Below are 19,897 nucleotides of genomic sequence, written 5' to 3'. Positions count from 1 at the left end.
AAGGTCGTGGCAGTGTTCCTTTAAAGGTAGGTGCATAAAACGGCGGGGGAGGGGGGGTGGTGTGCCTAAATGAAAGCAATCAACATGCATTCTGCTGGATAAGGGTAACGCGGGCTCTGGGAACGAGATTGTTCAGTTACCGCCTAAAAAATTAACTATGGAAGAATAGAATATAAAACACGCCGATGTGTGCAAGTGTATTTTATTTTAATGAAGCTTCCACTCCGTGTTGCATTCATAAAGTGAATGTTACATGCATTACCAAGAAATCAACATTCAAAATATGGTAAGATGTAAAACCAGCCTTTTTAGAAAAACAATTCATTGCAAAAAGTGTAGTGTAAAGGTGAAAACCCCGCAAAATATGCGTCTGAAATAAACCCTCTGAGGATCATTTTCCATGAAAAGTTTCAAACAAAGACGTTATAAGAACGCGTGCACCTGTGCCCAACAAACACTGTCCCTAAAGAAAACGAACGTAACTCGACCCGGCACATGCATGTTACACGTTACACTGTGTATCGGCGATCAATAAAAGGAGATAGCGAGTCCTGCCAGCAGGGACAGTATGCTGATGGTAAGAGAGGCACCAGTGTATGCAGCCAGGGCTGTAGGACCGGGCTTTGAAGGTGCTGGTGTTGTTAGTTGCACGAGGTTCTGGTTATTACACTTGTCTGTTTCACAGCACTTGGCTTCACAGCCATCTACTGTAGCACCCGGGAGGCCTCCAGCAATCGAAGATGAAACGTTAGCACACACTGCCTGCGCCTGGGAACAACCGGCCTGAAAAGAAAATGACAAAATAAGATCTTGAAACCACAAGATGCAGTAAGATATGACCTTAATTTTGATGTCAAAGATAAATATTAAAGTGCAGAATTTGAAGGTGGTTCGAATATCCAAAAGAAATACAATGTGTTTCGACTGATGACCACAAAATTCTGCTGTGCACGAAGTACGTAAAGCCAGTGGCATTGAAGCTCTTTTTATTAATACTATCACCGTTTGTTTTTTGTTTTCTTTCAATCTCGTCCTCTGGTTGTGAGCATCACGAACTATTGTCTAATAATTTGTGAAGTGACTTATTATACTTAGTACCTTATACTTATTAAATGCCCTAATTATCAGTCCCTGTAAATGTTTCGTAAGGTGGTTTCTTACTAAATGGTGTAGATATTATATGTACATGTAATGCTTTTATATTTGTTTAGCGTAAGCGTTAGCTGGTTTTGTTGTATATCTTGTAATATGATTGATTTCGAAAGCGAGCAGTCACCACAAATGATACCCGGCTATAATTGCGCGCCAAATGTGCGAGACCGTTTTCGATCCGGCCGCTGAGCGCGTGAAGGGGCTCGGGAATTTCAGTCTAAAGCATTATAACCAATGCAAAATAAATTGAAAAATTGGCTGTAAAATAAAAGCTCGTGCCATTTTTTTACAGGGCGACTGCTTATTTCTACCTAAGTTCGACCTAGTAAAAGATCGATAGTAAAAGTATATATCGTCGCTTGGAAAGTAATCTTTTTTTTCTATTTATCTAACTGAACCAAGGAAGCATAGAAGTTAACAAATTTACATAGTAAATATAGCTCTGTTAATATTTTTTTAACGATTATTGTATGTCTTCTCGTGCGAAGCTAATATTAAAAGTTTTTTTATGAGCAAAGTCTGTGTAGGTAGGTACTGTAGTGTATTGTGTGATGTCAGGTTATGTTATGGCATGGTGGGGAAGGTAATAACACACTTACTTTCACCGTACACGACATCACCCTCATCGTCATCGACATTGCTATTGGGTTCTTCATGCCTATTTTCATAGCCATAGCTACGCATGCGTCGAAAGGCCCTGAACAATTGGTTACGTTTGTGGGATTATCACACATGTCACCAACACCACTCGGCGTGCACTCGTAGCACATTATGCCCATAGCTGCAAGAAAAAAGCAAGTATTTCATATTTAATTCGTTATGTGATTAATCAAGGAGTTTTCTTGCCATTTCAAGCGCCACTGTCATACCCAGACCCCGTTTCCCTGGAAAAGTTAGAAAATCGGGGTCCACACAAAATATTCTTTGACCTCCCCGATTCCCTCTAAGTCAAACACTCAGAAGGAAATCCATGGGTTATTTTTCAGCACTTAAAATTTGAGTCAATTTTGTACTTTCCAACTTCTAATATCTGCTAGGTGGCGCAACATTGCATTTGCAACTGTACCCTTTGCATCTACCTTGCCACGAATAGTAGCACCAGAGGTCATGGGTTCGATTCCCGTTTAAGCCTGAATTTCCTTCAGGCTTGCTTTTCTCAACTGCTTAAGTTGAGTACATTACTGCGATGATCTTTCATTTGCTTAAGAAGCACCTAAATTACCCACCACCCACTTCCGTCTGACCTCGTAGCTCAGTCGGTAGACTGGTGATCTAATCCGGGGGACGTATGGGTTCGAATCCCACCGAGGTTGAACAGTTTTATCTTTGCCCTTGTCGTGGTCCCCAGTTTCCTTGTTGAGGGCCAACGCCCAGAACGAAATTTCTGGACAATTTTCCAGCACTTAAAATTACCTTTGAGTAATTTATTACTTTCCAACTAAAGCAATGGTTGCAAGGATAATCATGGGACACTTCTTCAAAACCACCGCCAAGCAACGTTGAATGTTCAAATCAGCGCTTAAGCCTGGTTTTCACTAGCGACGCAAGCACAAGCGCAAACACAAGCTCAAGGATAACAGCTCTTATGTCCTCGTGAAAAACGGCTTCGACTCAAGCAAAAGCACAAGCGCATTGCATTTGGATGCCTGTGCTTGCGGCAAGCACAAGCACAAAGGTCAAAATTTGTCCTTTTTGCGTGATCGCGCTTCTGCTTGCGCTTGTGCTTGCGTCTCTAGTGAAAACCAGGCTTACTTGAATGTATCCTTTAGTTATTTTCGAGATTGTGTCCCTATCTTGGCTCGAAAGATCTTCTCAAGTGTTAAAACCTGCAATTTTATGCCAAAGAAACAGCACTGATGGTGGAATGAAAGAATTGAAAAATTGAAAAACGCTAAAACCTATAACTGTGCGGCCATACAGAAGCAGAATTTAAAAAAGCATTTCAAGTGAGTGAGTGATAAAGGATTTTAGTCCAATCTTCACATTCATCCGCAAATATTCCTACTAAGTTTTAGTGGATTCGCTTAAAATTTATAATAATTTTGTTTGGAGCTTAAACACTTCCACCGCCTTGAGAATAATCGATTACGAATTAATTCACGTTAAGGGTCCGATATGTTGTTTTTAAGGATACATATTTTTGTTTTACAATGCCGCAGGAAGCTTTGTCTAACTAGTATCTGTAAAAACCCCACTGAGCCAAAAAACAAACAAATTAAATTTCTTAAAATGAAAGTAAAGATACACACAGGAAACTCTTGGTCACCTTGTAAAGCTTATAGTTTTTTTCTCATCAACACTGGCTCATTTCAGCTGAATTAAAGACCATTTTTGAAAAAAGCATTCGCGCTCTTTCTACAGTATGTTAATTTATTATCTTCAGTTCCTTTCCTAAGCAAATATTTTGTATAATTCTTTTGTTAATTTCATTACAGTCAGCGAAGTAAATGTAAATTGGAGTTGCATTTATTTCAGCAGTTTAGTTCTTGTGCTGTGTCCTTGGAAGGCTTACCAGACTCGCTAAGGGAAGACACAATTGGTTTTAGTTGCTGCCAAAGGATTAAATTTTACAGGTCCAAAAGGTGGTACGTTCAGAAAAGGACACCACCTCTTACTCAAAGTTGATTATCATAATCTCTAGACGCAACTGATTTACATGTTATGTTTTACAAAATACATTTTCCGTATTTAACTCGACCCTACTGAGTCGAAAATAGCAATGTTTTGCAAAGATCTTGAATAATATTGGACTTCGATCAGAACAGAGAAAACCAGTGTCTTTTATTCCTCGAAAAACCGCATAATTAGTATTCTTTCATGCCACAAACCAACTAAATACACTTACGACCTTGCTGTAGATTTCCAAACTATTGTCTAACCTAGAGTCCTACTTGTTCAAAATTATTTGTTGAAGTCACTGGCAAAATGTTGGCCTTTAGAGATATCGTGGCTTTAGCGATATTTTGGCTTAAGCGATATTTTGGCTTTAGCGATATGTTGGTTTTCAAGTTAGCGATATGTTGGCGAAATGTTGGCTTTTAGCAATATGGTGGCTTTGCGTTTTACTTCTTCAAAATTATTTTTTGCAGTTACTGGATTCGGTTGGCCTTTTGGCGATTTGTTAGTTATATACCCCGTCAAAAGACTCAATCGCAATGACATAATTTTAGTGTGAACTTTTCGCGGATGATGCCCGCTGCGACTTGCCGCCATTTGCAGTGTTGAATGAATTGAACTTGTGTTTAAATTTCGTATCTTTCCCTCCCAGTTTTTACACACTACGCTTAAAAAACCGGGGATCTCTTAAAAAGCTAGAAACTCGTAACAAATCTTCATGTCTCGAAAATAATCAGCGTGCCACCGCCCAACCCTTCGATTATTATGTCTATTTAATTCATTCGATTCGGTTCGTATGCGCAAAGCCTTGTTTTCACTAGCGACGCAAGCACAAGCTCAAGCACAAGCGCAAGACAAGCGCAAGAATAACAGCTCTTATTTCACCGTTAAAAACGGCTTCGCTTCGAAGCACAAGCGCATTGCAGTTTTATGCTTGTGCTTGTGATTCCGGCAAGCACTCCAACAATTTGTCCTTTTTGCGTGATTGCGCTTATGCTTGCGCTTGTGCTTGCGTCGCTAGTGGTAAGAAAATGAGTGCGCAGTTAAAAAACGGCACGATTTAAAAAAAAATATTTTGCAGTGCCACAGATTTTAGAAATCGGTCCGATTTTCATGCTCGCAATTCAAATAAGGCAAAGAAAATTGGGCCATCGAAGCGCAGCGTGTCTGATTTGCTTGGAACAAATCAGGCCGACAAATCGTAGCTTGTAAAAGGAAACGTACTTACCGCATGGTAGGGCTACCGCTAAAACAACACAGGCCACGAAAGTTTTCATGATGAAAGCTAAAAACGGCTTCTTCAGTTGTGAAAGAGCGATTTAGATATACGAAGCTTAATCTTGCGGCGTCCCTTACAGATCAGGGCTTTATTCTTATTGGCTCTTCTGGTCAAATAAGCAAAAAATTTGCGTAACACTAGCACACGTGACAATCCGGTCAGGCCCATTACAATGTAATGTAATTATATCATTCTCGTTTATTTTCAATAATCTGGAATTCTGCCATGCAATCGATCGCCCGTTTGCCGCTGTATTTTATTTTATGGCAGTAGCGTGGTCGCCTGCTTCTTTCGCACTTTGGCTTCTCACCTTAACTCGCTCAACTTTTGCCAAACATAAATTAACAAAGGTTGGTCGTTTATTATGCTTTTCACAGCGGCATCTATTGTAATCATAAGACGCCCAAAAAGGCCGCTTTCTGAGGCCGTATTGTTTAATTTTCTTTAGATGATAATTACTAATGACTGATTTTCGGTAGACTGGGACCTGAATCATAAACTTAAATCCTTCGATATCTCAAAAAAAACTTTAATAGTTTTTTAACTGTTTACAATTGCTGTAAAAATTGTAAACGCAGTTGCGAAGATCATTTCTTAAATTTTTAAGCTAACCGTGGTTCATTTCATCACTATTCCACTTGCTAATTGGCAAAAACGTTTCCTATAACAACTGTCAAAATTTTCGTGCTTTCTTCGACAAGAAAGTATACTAGATGATATAAACATCGTGTGGAAACTGTTAACAGGTATTTACAGGTGTTGTGACTATGTACATCTGCTATCACGCCGTAGACTAACTGTTCATTAACAATTACTTAATTTGACCGTTTTACTCATGTAACCAATTACCAGCAAGAAAACTGACGTCGATTTTACCTTCTCGCATCAGGTAAACCACTTAAGAATATGAGCACGTTTTTATTAAAGAATATACACACGTTTATTCCAAAGCATTTAATCCCATAGCTTCACTACAGAAAAACAAAAGAGCACCCAAACGGCGGGGGTGGGCCCCCTGCGATTATTCATTTCGGTTGAATTTACGCGAGACACACAAAACAGAATAAATTTGCTTTATGCACTATTTTCGAGTCAAGATTGCAGCAAATCATCGAATACTATACAAAAATGTTTCCGATTACACACAATTCATAATACATAAATGGGTAGCGAAACTACCCGTGTACGGATTTCCAAATTAGTGTCTTAAATTGACAAAAATTGACTAAGACGCGCCCAAAACCCAATCCCACGCTTGACCACGTGGTACGCAAAAGTTTCTAGGATAGCGAGGACTTTGAATGAGGCCTTCGCTTTCAAAGCTCGAAAAGTCTAATGTCTTAGCTTTTTAGACCTATATATAAATAGCAGGAAGATCAAAACACTGTAAATCGAAACAGAGTTCATAAGTGAAAAGTTTTCGTTTGTGCCAAAAAAAATAGGATAAATATATAGCTCTGCAAAAGTCACAGCAAACTGAAGAACTTTGAACAATTCAAACGCAAATTTTGCATAAGTTAAAGTCTTGATTCCGCGATTACGCGAAACAGTGTTCGAGTGGTATCGTAAACCTACACAGATGTGTCTTAAATGAGGGATGGATTGTTTTCAATAAAAAGTACATCACTTATATATTAAGACCATGCGCGCACCCTGTGTACATTTACCAGCGTGCTTACGTATGAGATTATAGAACGAAATAACCACATTAATGTAACGTGTATGAGATTCGAATTAGGTTAAACAAGCTAAATAACTGAATGTACTCACCACATGGTAGGGCCACCACAGAGAGTACTAAGACCACAAAGTTTTTCATGTTCAAAGCTGCAAACGGCTATACTTCAGACAGCGATAAAAGGGAGCGGTTTACAAGCTTAATTAAGTTTGGCCCGGGTTCTTAAAGCGTCCCTTTTAGAACAAGGTCTTAATTGGCTCGGAGGGGTCACGTGTTAATATTACGTACACATGATAATCGGATCAACCCCCTCCCCCCCCCCCCCGCCAGTGAAAACAAATGGACCCGTAGTTTTTCTCTTCGTTTGTCCTTGCAACGTAACGTTTGGATTTGAACCATGTAATTACAACCAAGAATTGATTTCTCAGTAAAGTAGTCATTGATTTTGTCCCTATCCCTGGAATTTTTGTCTTGCGAAGGAGAAGAAATTATTTTTAAAAAATTATTTAAAAAATAATAATTTTTTACTGCATGTATTACAATGAAAGAAAGGGCAACAGTTAGAAATATAAATGTACCCATAATGCCTTACCCGCTTGTGACGCGTACTGCATCTGTTTTTTTTTATATATAATTCTGTAAAGCATCAAAAGATACATTATCCAAGTAATTAATATGCAAGTGGGTTTTTATTTACCTTTTATTACAAGTCATTTTGTAGCAATATGAGGAAAAAGATAGTATACTGTACACGATCGAGAGCTGTACATGGCGTCGCACTCGTTTGCTGAAGACTGCTTTATTAAACACAGAGGCTTTAGTTGGAGTAAATTTGGCCATTAAAGGTGACGAAGTTTCTTTTCAAGATCTGCCGATATACACTAAACAAATATCTCCTCGGCAAAGGTGGGGGAAAAACCGCCAGTTACTAAAATCGTAGATAAAACACTAAAGTACAAAATATATCGGTAAACTACGGCAGTAATCCACAGGCAGCGGAAGGGGAGGAGGTGGAAAATTAAAAAATACACTGACAGCCAAGCCATGTGAACAGTGAGCGCATGCAAAAGTGGCGAGTGCATTGTAGAACACGCTTAAGAACTTTGACATCCCGAAGTCGGTTGATCGTGATTGGTTGGAAACGAAATACTCGCAATACGTCACACACCTTAGACTGGGCCATGGGCAACCTCGTCCCCAGGGCGCTTTTCCCTGGGGACGAGGTTGTAGCCTGGGGGCCCCTGCCTTCACGGATGCCTTGTCATAAAATCCCATTATGATGTTGTCATAATGGTTTCTTTTAATGTTATAATTGCTGCCGCAGCGAAGTGAGCCTGAAGCGAACGAGCGAGGCAGCTCTCTAATCGGCAAAAGGATTACTTAAAAGGGCTTGCAATCGCTTTTTTCTTCAAAACGCAAGGAATTGTGGTCGGCGGAAAGATCAAAGGCGCAAGGAATTGTGGTTATGCGCGAACGGAAGATTTAGGATGCGCATCAAAGGCGCAAGGAATTGTGGTTATGCGCGAATGGAAGATTCAGGATGTGCAGTGGAATTCAATGTGATCTTTGTGCTAATGCTTTGTGAATAATGGCGGAAGATGCAGACGAAGCTCTCATTATCATTTTTGACACCTCACTGGAATGACATGAACGCTGAAAAGTTACAATTTAATTTATTCTATTTCGCACCTTTACTTTCAGTATAAATTAGTTTTTTTTCTCGTCACATACTTGATAATGGTGCCACTCACCAAAATGTTGTTCCGTTTTTTCGGTAATCTTTATAGTTAACAATATATAGCAATGAAAAATGTCCATGATGCGCAAAGTATTTCTCGTTATTTTTTAGTACGAGCAAATTGTTATTGTACCCAAAGGCCAAACCAGAAACGAGCGCCAATTTGTCGGCCTCGTTGATTGCGTTTTGCAGCGTTTTGATATGTGACCAAGCGCAATGCAGGATTTCAAACAAGTGACATCTTGGATTTTCAGCCCGCACAAAGTAAACTGAAACATGTTAAATACTCTGCTTTTCAAGGCAAATTTTGTAAGAAAAAAGTTCACTCGAATCGACACGAAGCTCTCTTCAGCCTAATTTTACTGCAGTGCCTTTTTATGCCACTCAATAGGGGAAGTAGCCTGGTGTAAGCAAGGCGTGGAACTCAATCCCCGACACAATGCGAACGCTGAAGGCTTTGCGTTTAAGTCCGTTATTTGATGTAAAATTGTAAATAGTTTCTTAACTTTTTGTATTTTCTTTTTATTTGTTCTTGTTTTGTCCCTTTTGTTTTTTTCGGCATAATACCATATTTTTGCTAGGGGCCTTAACTAAATCAGTTACTGCAAGCATACTACTAAATCGTTCTTCCCCTTTGGCAGCACTTCTACCATTTAGGTATACTAGTTATAACCGTTGCATGTTATGGTGTAGGTAAATGTAATTGATGTAGTGTTGTATATGTATATAAAATACAATCATTATTTTTAAAAAAATTAAAGATACATTATGTACTATTGAAATTCGTCCCACAAACAAAAACAAAAAAAATAATCAAAATATTTGACATTGTATTCACTGACGCGAGTGAAATATGTCCATTTATTTTGTATTCGTATTTTTGAACTGATCAACATGACTGGTTTGGATGTCTCTGTTCTTATCCTTCTGGCTCTCGCATTGCCGCGTGGTAAGCACACTGTACCTATATTCGCTTTATTTGTTTTAGATATATAGACCGATACATAGCAAGAAAACTATGACCGGGCTTGAACCCCGAAACTTAGACGTAAAAAACATGAGTGCAGGCATTGTTTACTTGTTTCACAGTCGATCCACAATTTCCCCTTCACTGAGGTGTTTGGATTAGCAGATAATAACGCTAGAAAAGATTGTAGAGAAGATTATTAGCAGGCGTTTTTTTCTAGATGGACCTGTAAACTCCTGATTCTGCAAAAGTTGACTTAAACTATAAATACTTATCAAAGTCTCGCGATACAAGTTTGTAGATACACCTAATTAGAGAAAGGTTGTCGAAACAAAGCTCAAAAGTGCACGAGACAAGACCGAAAGGTGGTCTGGGTATTGACTTGAAATTTGCTAAAGTTTGTATTTTTGCACATGACGATTTCGTTTTACCTTAGCGTGGCTAAAAGTACCTTGTTTCCACATGGCTGAAGAAAAAGAACACATGAAAATTCGCGTTTCTGACGCGTTTGTCATCTTATTAGTATTCAGCGCGTGCAGCAGCTCACAACTTCTACCCATTCTTCCTAGCCTTCGGTCTTGTCGCCTGTGCTTTTCTGCTTTTTTTCGACAACCTTTCTCGAATTAGCTGTACTGATACGTTATCACTAAACCTTCAGCCTTCGGAACTGGTTGTTTGCATGCATGTGAAAGGGCATGTTCATTCGATTGATTTTGCAAATAATTGCTATGGACTGTTTCAAAGACAAGATGCAAATTAAAGTTAGTTCGAAGTAGCAAGGAGTAAACCACAATAGTTGGTAAATACTACAAAAATAATGACATAATTCTTGGGTTGCAACCATGTGACAAGGCGGACATGTTGGTGGACAACACAATATTTTTTTTTAAAACTTGCATGATAAAAGAATTAAGGTTCCAGCGGAAGGAAATGCTTTGTTCTTGTCCACCAGCATGGCTGCCGTGACGTCAGTTGAAGCCGGCAATTGACTGGTAAACATCGTCACGTAACGCTCCTGTCACTATAAGTGGTGCGTGAAAAACCAAATAACGTGTCACGGCTGCGAGGGTGCTGGGTACCAGACAATTTTAGTGTGCATACATACATACATACAGTCCTCCTGCAATTTACTGGTCATGGCGTATCCAGCCATAAAATATACGTCTATTATAACTAAACACAGCTTCAATCACGCTCTGTTATGTTTCCCAAAAGCCACCACAACATATACAGCAGTGTCCTGTCATAAAATAGCAACCTAGAACAAAAAGGCATTTTGTTTTAAAACTTCTCCTTACGGGCACCTTGACACCTCGGACACTTCCCTATTACGGAAAGTTCACTTGGTCCGAAAGAGACCAAAACTCGTACAAACTCTACCTCACCTACATAATACGGGCGCTCATTCCTGTCCTTTTGGTGTCGGTTTTAAGTGTCCGGCTTAAAGCGGTCCTCCTGACTTCGTGCATTTTTGTCACATAAAACAGTTCTATTGGAGCTTGTTAATTGTACCTCTTTAATATCTAATTTTTTTTAGATTTTTTTATTGTATATCTTAGCTTTTTGATTTTTCAAAAAATTGTAATTAGGAGGGTCACGGGTTTGTTTGCTTTCTATAGCTATTGAGTGATACCCACAATAAAAAAAGACGTTACTTTACTTTACCTATGCTTTAGTTTCAAAGACCATGAAGACTGACCCTTTACTGACACCTTTTTGGCTTGTCACGACTTCCTAATAAACAAGGCAAAAGATTGCGTAACGATCGTACCCGTACGAATGAAGGGTTTTTCGTATTTTGGCTGCGCGAAAACTGGAGCGAAAATTTTCGCGCGCCGAAAATGTGGGAACGCTTTCGACGGAGGCTAGATAAAGGCGAGCCAAAAGATTGCGTAACTAGCCAGAACTAGAACATTTATATATAGGTTGTTTCCGAACTTTCCGATAGCCAGTTACTTTGTTATTACTGCTAACGATGACATTCAATAGCAGTTAGAATTATTCTTTTTAATATTGTTTTTGTAGCTGTCGCCATAAGCTGCTACACCTGTGACCCAGTCCTACCCCATCGCACGTGCTTAGAACCAGAAACGTTAAGCAATTGTGACAACGTCAATAAAACGGTACCTTACGCCATATACGATGCCTGCATGAGACTCTCACTGCAAATGACATACGGACAAACGACGTACAATGCGAGTTTAATGCGGTGTTATTACAAGGTAAGATGCTCAGATATATACAAGCCACCCTTAAACCAATCTGGTTACTTACCGTACGCAGTATTCTTCTACACTACAATGGAGATCAAAAATAGTTACGAAACTTGTTAAGGCGATACCAAATAACCTTTTGGTACGTCAAAAATTGAGATTGGCGATCTCTCTTGTTCATTTCTTTATCCCCCTCCCCCCAAGCAATGTTGACAAACATAAATGCCCTGATCTTGGTGTGTGAGATGGTAAATTCTCTACATCGCTTGGGGGCAGGGGAAGGGGGCTAGCAGTCATTTGGCCCAGAATTGTGCTAAGTCTCCCGACATTAATGTCCCGTATTGTTGCGTGGCTACCCAACTAACAACCCACTTTTCTGATCTCTATCAATCCTTAGCCGGCTAAACATCTTAACTGTCAGAAAAGAGAAGGAATCCCATCTAAGTCAGATGATTTTTCTTTGCGTCTAACGTCTAACGTTCTGAAGGAAAGTCACGTGTTACTCTGTTACTGATTTCTTTTTTCATTCGCGATAGGTGTTTCAGTAGTTTCTGTGTATGGAATATAAGCAATGTAATCTAAACCTTGACTGTGTTTAATTTTAAAACGTTTCTGTTTACCTCCAGTCGCTCTGTAGCGCGCTTGAGGCTACCGGGTGTGGGGATATAAGAGCTGATATCAAAAAGAATGGTGGAACTCTCGACAAATGTAAACTGACGAGCTGTTGCCAGGAAGACGGCTGCATCGGTTTCAAAGGCGCGGAGACCACTACTCGTCAGCCGACAGGAGACAACCAGTGTGGAGGGGCCCGAGATGTTAGTGCTTCTTTCATCGCCAGTATCGCAAGTGCAATGATATCCCTTGTGAGTTTTCTGCAGTTGTATTAAATGCTGCACCCAGAATATTAAGACTTTTATATTTCTCTTTCAATGCAGTAAGGATTCGCAAAGATTTTTGCTTCATATAAGTGAACAACAGAGAGTTTTAACTCCGGGCTCTCTTTTTTTTAATCGAGGGTTTACATAAAACCATGCGATACCATATATTACTGTAAATCATATGAAATACCAATTTTAAAATAAATTAAACTGATTTGTGACAATATATAAAGATCTGACAGTGTTGCTTCAAACTGCGTTGACCCAAGTGAACTTGAAAAAATATATCGGTTAGTATGTTAACGGGATAAGTCATAAATAATTGAATAAACATAATTTTTTTTATAAATCAAAATAGTGTTTTTCAAGTACCATTTGTGTTTGAATAAAGTATTATTATAGTTAAATTAATTACCACAGCGTTCATCTTATCATAACGAATTAAGTTCCTATACCTTTTCTCGCATAAAATGAAGAAACTTTGTGCCTTGTGAACCACTAAGGAGAAATCTTTCTTCAGATGTTCTTTTTCAAAGCCGAAAAATGCACAGGTTAAGGTAGAGTCTGCGCGAGCCAAGTGGCCCATACAGGCCGGAGTTTATCCCGGTTTCCGTAGCATTAAGTGACTAGGAGTATTGCTACTCCCCCCTGGATAGGATGCTAGTCCATTGCAGGGTTTCCCCCAGCGTTAAATTCTCCGGTACCCATTTATACACCTGGGTGAAGAGAGGCACTATGATAGAAAAGCGTCTGACTTTCTTGCCCAAGAACACAATGCAATGACCCCGGCCAGGGCTCGAACCCGCACCACCGCGTCTAACACGAAAAATGCACAGTTAGAGAGTCAGACCTGCAGTCACAAACCTGATACACAGGCCACAAACAGTGTCGCAAGTTGCATTGCCATGGAAACCAAAATTGTTTTACATTTCAAACCTGCATTACAGGTTTAAACACAAAACGTTCCTTTTAAAAAAAAAAAAACAGGTGCGTCTTGAATTATAACCAGGGGGAAGAAAGTCGGCAATTTTCTTTGACGATATAGCGGTGCCTGGAAACGGTGCAAGTCTGTGTCAATCAAGCCGTTGCTAAGAAAGACGTCACCCAAAGTTTTGGTTTTCTCAGAAAGATTTAAATATCAATGACTGCATGCGTGTGAAATGCGAATAGTGGTGTGCTGTTTCACGCCACTGAGATGTTTTTTTTTTGGCATTTTCAACCAGTCTTCTCACCTGATGTTTCACGTCACTGACAATGAGAACTTTTTGGCGGCGTGGAATATATTTGAGACAGGCAGATGTGGCCGCAGTTCTGACATAACAACTCTTCCTCGTGTAGGGTTTTTGAGAGCTCGCAGCTGGTCTTCCCTTTCGCTCTTTTCATCATCCGCTGCAAGACGATGTGCTGTTCTCTAGTAGTGCTAATTACGCATCCTTGCTCTCCTGATTTCTCTGTCAACAGCCAGGGCCTCCCACGTCTTAACGTTCATGCCGGTGGATTTTATGTCCCTTTTGCACACATCCTTTTTACGAAGTTTCGGTCTCCCGACCGCTCGCTTCCTCTCTACAAGTTCGCCGTAGAGGAGATATTTAAGGAAACGGTCATTATCCATCGAGCCAACGGAGCCTACGTTGACGAACAAGAGAATACATGGAGTGAAGTCCTGCTTTAATAAGCACCTTATTGTTGGTCTCTTTGTGCTTCCATGTTACCCCCCGCCAAGGATACACTTAGATGTAGAGTTGACGTTCCTGACTTATGTAGGCAGTTCAGGTCTCACCGCCATAGAGTAGTTTGCTGACAATGCATGCTCTGTACACAGCTATCTTGGTATTCACTGTCAGTTTTCTGTTATCCCCTTCAAGTTCAGTTAGTCGAGAGAGGTTGGTGGCTGCCTTACTACAATTTCGAGTGAGGGATTGTCTGCTGCCTCGTTTGCTATCTACCATCTCATATCCAACGCGCGCTCATGGAATATTTGTTAACTATATACACACAGCCGTGCGTATTTTTCATGACGTGTGAAGTTGCATTTTCGTATTTCGCCGTCGCTTACTATCCGTCAGTCATTAAAAGGATACATAAGATAAGAGGAGCCACGAGCCAAACGGCCCACACTGCCGGAGCTTATCCCGGTTTCCGTAGCATTAAGCGGCTAGGAATATTTCTACTCCCGCTGAATGGAATGCTAGTCCAAAAGGTCAACGTCAAGGAAAAATATGAAAGTTCTTCTGTAGAGTTTTTTTCATTCAAAAGGATACATACAACAACTAAATGGAAAAAACTACAGAAGAACTTTCATATTTTTCCTTGACGTTGACCTTTTAGCCTGGCAGTGCTTTAAAACCTGCTTTCGCACAAAACTTTGTTGCCGCTATCTTCTCTAGGCAAAAAACCTATTATCACAGTTACTGTAAATTAATTGGTTCAAGCTTTTAGCTGCACGTACATCGTGTTATGGATGCACGCGGGAAGTTTGGAAAGCACGAAAGAAACGTGAGTTGCTCTCGGCTACGCGTCGAGCAACTCTTAAGGCTGGTTCTCATATGATCGCTTCGATCGTTTCTATCGAATCGATCGTTTGCAAATACTGAGACGATCGTAGGCGATCGAAGCGATCAGGGGTTCTCATATGATCGTCCCGATCGCCTGGTATGACCGAAGAAATACGTAAAACAATCATTTTAGCCCTAGATCCAACACAATGGCAGCCTTCAACAGCTTCAATGAAATGCAAAACTCGTCAAATCCTATCTTTAAAATCACTGAGCCTGAGGCAAATAATGCATTAGTCAATTGAAACCCCGGCCCCCCGACCCCCGGGACTTAGCGGGGATTTAACGCGTCCAAAGCCGGGATTTAACGCACTTTTAACGGCGCGTTGGCCCCGGTGGGCGGTGGTTTTAACAAAATGTCAGTAGACCGGGGCCATGGAGCGGTGATTTAACAGCACGCGATCACTTAAAGCGGGGACGGCAGCCGGGATTTAACATAAAGGACTAAATGTTTTTCTCAAAATGTTCGTTCTGAGGAATCCCTTCTGAAAAGTCTCCACGCTTCTTCCTTGATATTTAAAGCCTTTCGCGACGCCTGGGTTTGTATTTAATATGTTCACACGATAAAAATAGACTCATTGTACTTAAAATCTGCCATCTTTGTACACTATCGTCTCCAAGAAAGTAGTTTTTGTTTCTGAGATTTCAGCCGTGAATCATATCATAGGGTGAAAGCTGTTTACCTTTAGAAGAAATTCTTCTATTTTGTCACTTCTTGTGTCCGTCGTCAATAAATCGTTTCCAAAGGATAGGCTTATTGCTACTTGTCTGAGTATTTCGTTTTCTATTTTGGCCATGAAGATGACAGCGGAAACTGCGGCGATTGTCGTGCCCATGGCTGTTTGATGTGCTTAAAGATAATCTTTTCCATTGAATTGGAACGAGCTTTCTTGAAAGATCACACTGAGCAACTCTCTTAACGAGTACGGCAGGGCCGTAGAAAGAGGCAAGACGAGGCAAGACGAGGCAAGACGAGGCAAGACGAGGCAAGACAAGGCACTTACCTCGTCTAGATTTTAACCCAAATTTAATAACAAATTTTTTTGTTGGGGAAATGATCCCAAGTTAAAAAAGATTTATTTCTCTCAAGAAATACCTTAAGAAAAATCTTGAAGAAAGAGTTTCAGGGCTTCTAGATTTCAAAATTTTCTGAAGGGCATGCCCCCAGTTCCCCCTAGCAAGATCTTGCCTCTTCTATGGCAAATGCCCTGTACGGGAGGGTTTCCTTGATGAAATTCTCCGTATGCTTCGCATACAGTGTTAATGAGAAAAGGAAAGCTTTTTTTAGGCTGTTTGGGCATGGCACTGTAATCTTCTCAATGAAGTTATTAAAGTCTGTCGCACGAAGCTTGTCGCTGTGCTATCGGCTTAAGTAGATGGTCAACAAAACCTGAAATACTTTCTGTAGGGCAATCACACCCCGATATTATGGGTCTTCCGGCAGGCGTGTTCATAATGGCTAATTATGGGTTTTAAATTTGACAACTTTGTGTCTCTGACCACGAAAAACAATTTTTTTAATAAGTTTTTGGCAGAAACAAACTACATCAGGTTTCTTTCCGACCTCGTAACTATACATGGACAATAAATGAAAGAAATAGATATTTCAACTTCGGCCACGAAATCAAGATTTTTGTCCGTTTTTTTTCCTGAAAGTCGATTCGGATGCCCCCGCTATGCGGGGTTTTTAACAGACGTCTAGGCCCCTAGGTTGGGGAAATAAGCCGGGTTTTAACACTTGGTAAATGTTAAATTCCCCGGTAAGTCTCGGGGGTCGGGGGGCCGGGGTTTCAATTGACTGATGCATAACTGTTTTAGTATAATTTTTAGAGGTGATCATCAAGAACTTAAAAAAATAACGATAGCAAACAAGAAAACAGCAAACACAAGTGTTCGCTTGCATACGGTGTAAACCAGTTTAAATCATCGATTGCAAAAAGAAAAATAGTTAAAGCAATAAAACGGAACAAAACAAACCCAACGAGTTTGGCAGAGATGGTTTTCCATGTTCTATTTAACAATTAAAAATATGTACAACAAGAGCGAGTAAACAAAGATGAAAAGCAGAAAATAGTTTACGGGAAGACCAGAAAACTGACACAATTTCATTCAGTATTCGACGTAAAATAAGGCTAAGCATTTCAGGTAAGTTTGTTACCTTTTAATCTTGATCTTGTCTTTTTGAACTTCGATAAACTTCACCGACTGCACCGAGTCTCGATGACATCCGTCCCTTTCTTCGTTCGACTTGAACAAGGCGTATAATTTCCAGAAAAGCTATTGCTTCGGATATTCCCGTAAACCTTAATTGTTGTCACAATCAAGTTCCAGCATGAATAGACGATTTAAGAGGAGATTGTCGAAGAAAATCTTCGAAAGAAAACTCTCTCGATCGCTTTCCTTGCGAGTTTCATTCAACTCAAGCAGTGGACACCGCGCCACAATTTTTCCCGCCTCACTTCGTTTACATCAAAATGAAATGTCCAGTGGATTTATACTTAAAAAGGAATTTAATAAAACAATTATTCCATTCGCCCTTGTTGGATACGAGTGGTTATAGCCAACGAACAGTCAACGACGCGCGAAGCACTCGAGGAAAGCTGACGAAAAACAATAAAACATGATTTTTCTATGTTTTATACTCTGATAAAACAAAGGTTTTTAGCCAATCAGAGCGCGCGTAGACTCCTATCTATATTATAAAAGAAAATAATGCACGCTTGAGGCCGCTCACGGCATTTACAAACGCACGCAACATTGGTAAAAGTGAAAGTTTAGTTTATTATTTTCTTTGGCGGCTTCTTTATAAATAAACCAAGATATCATTTCATTCATATTTCCTATTTATATAGGTAATATAGTCCTTTCTCCAACTACCAAAAGATTCTCACAAAGCCGACAAATCTTGTTGAAATATTTACGCATCCAAGTTTGGTTAAGCCTACTTCAATTTCATTCAAATGAAAAATTTTCATGCGTTCGTTTCGCAGCAAGTTTTTCAAATTCGCCTCTTATTTCGATTAAAAAGAACAAAAGTGGAGTGTTCTGTCTTCAGATTGTGGCTAAAAAAAGGTTTCTTACCTCAAAGCGTTTCTAGAATCCGGCTTATTTTGCTAAATAATTTCCAATCAATTTGGGGCAGTTCACGGCAAAATAGTGGCGTATACAACTCCAAAGAAAAACAACAAATTTTAACGATTCTTTCTTCATCTGTCGCTTCCTTTGGCACTGTCTTACTTCCATTTAAGCAGGTAAAACGTTCCTGATAAAAAACTTGCTGCTTTAAAGCATCATTTAAACAACAAAACAAGAGAATAGAGGTGAAGTCGACGAAGTCGTTCAGCGAAATTCGACAAACAATTCGCACATCCGGGGTACCGGGCTTCTATAGTTTTCAGCTATGTTCTATTAAAAATAATGCCCGCTAGAATTCCATCGCGCGTATACAGTGGCTATATTCTCAGATATTACAGTTTTACGGCGAAGAAGGGAAAGAAGAGCTAGAAAAATAGAACACGGGCGATCCAAGCAATCGTGATCGCCCCAATCGCCGCAGACGTTTGCGATTGTCTGTGTTAGTTGTCATATATAATAGCCACGATCGCAAAAAAATTTTTGAAGTGACAGAGGCGATAGAAACGATCGGGGCGATTATATGAGAAGAACCAGCCTTTACGCATCTCTCGGACTCTCCAAACTTCCTGCGTGCATCCATTTAACAATTATCCTGCGAAATCGCGCGGAATATCGCCTGATACTTAGCCGACGAGGCCGTAGGCCGAGTTGGCTAAAATCAGACGATATTCCGCAAGATTGAGCAGGATAATTGTTTTATTATTCGACAAATTGTCAACGAAACACATTTTGCAGAAAGAAAAACTGTAATTATGCAGCGCATTACAAGATTTCGGACGAATCTTCGCAACCTACGTATACCGCAGGATATCTGTTATGTACGGATGACAGATATCGTTAACATTTTGACCATATATGGGCAGCGCGCGCATGTGTTGAATAATAACAGGCGATATTCCGCGCGATTTCGCAGGATAATTGTTAAATACTTAGCCGACGAGGCCGTAGGCCGAGTTGGCTAAAATCAGACGATATTCCGCAAGATTGAGCAGGATAATTGTTTTATTATTCGACAAATTGTCAACGAAACACATTTTGCAGAAAGAAAAACTGTAATTATGCAGCGCATTACAAGATTTCGGACGAATCTTCGCAACCTACGTATACCGCAGGATATCTGTTATGTACGGATGACAGATATCGTTAACATTTTGACCATATATGGGCAGCGCGCGCATGTGTTGAATAATAAAACTTGATATTCGTGCGTCAAGCATGAACCAATTCTTAAATCTATAACCTTTATGGCTGCTAGTAAATCATAACATAATTATTTTAAAGCAGCTTAGAAAGATCTGATATTTTTAATTTTATTTTCCATGTTTTACCGACACTCTCCACACAAAAGCCACAACACGGTGTATTGAGTAAATTAACTTTGACCTTAATCTGACTTTTTCTGAGGACATAAAATAACGGTTACATCACGTAAAATATCAAATTTACGCTTCATTTGATTGAATATTTAGTCAGCATTCAGTTCGTCTTTATCCGGTCTTTATCGGTACGCTGCGCCCTGACAATTCGTTCTGCTTTATGCATTAATCCATTAACCGGGTTCCTGCGAAGTAAAACGTGATTACAGTGTAATTTGCCATTAAAAAGCGACGAAATTGAAATTTTATGGAAATTTTTACCGACCATAGAATAACAATAATAAACAAAGCGTGGAAAATTTTACAGCAA

At 39.8% G+C, this 19,897-nt stretch overlaps 2 protein-coding genes across 5 annotated transcripts in view; one reads left to right on the top strand and one right to left on the bottom strand.

Annotated features, from left to right (window-relative positions):
* Window positions 1-6,947, bottom strand: part of LOC144651110 (uncharacterized) — a 28,464-nt gene extending 21,517 nt beyond the window's left edge. Inside the window, exons 1-3 of one of the 4 annotated variants that reach the window (XM_078511000.1) lie at window positions 6,818-6,947; window positions 1,752-1,933; window positions 191-783 (exon numbers count right to left, since the gene is read on the bottom strand). In XM_078511000.1, coding sequence (XP_078367126.1) covers window positions 529-783; window positions 1,752-1,933; window positions 6,818-6,866 — 486 coding nt within the window. In that variant the 5' untranslated portion in view covers window positions 6,867-6,947 and the 3' untranslated portion in view covers window positions 191-528. Of the gene's footprint in view, window positions 1-190; window positions 784-1,751; window positions 1,934-4,996; window positions 5,131-6,817 lie in introns of those variants that run through there. The other 3 variants (XM_078511001.1, XM_078511002.1, XM_078511003.1) reach the window with 3 other exon arrangements.
* Window positions 6,948-9,339: 2,392 nt separating this feature from the next.
* Window positions 9,340-12,857, top strand: LOC144651109 (uncharacterized). Its single transcript, XM_078510999.1, has 3 exons — window positions 9,340-9,412; window positions 11,456-11,652; window positions 12,270-12,857. Exons 1-3 carry the CDS (start codon window positions 9,358-9,360, stop codon window positions 12,528-12,530), a joined length of 513 nt encoding a protein of 170 aa, XP_078367125.1. The 5' UTR covers window positions 9,340-9,357; the 3' UTR covers window positions 12,531-12,857.
* Window positions 12,858-19,897: the final 7,040 nt, after the last annotated feature.

Source organism: Oculina patagonica, chromosome 4 (assembly GCF_052425735.1).
Source record: "Oculina patagonica isolate OP01 chromosome 4, crgOcupat, whole genome shotgun sequence".
Classification (NCBI taxonomy): Eukaryota; Metazoa; Cnidaria; class Anthozoa; order Scleractinia; family Oculinidae; genus Oculina; species Oculina patagonica.
Note: the sequence above shows the minus strand (reverse complement) of the source record. Positions and strands in the feature narration are given on the sequence as shown.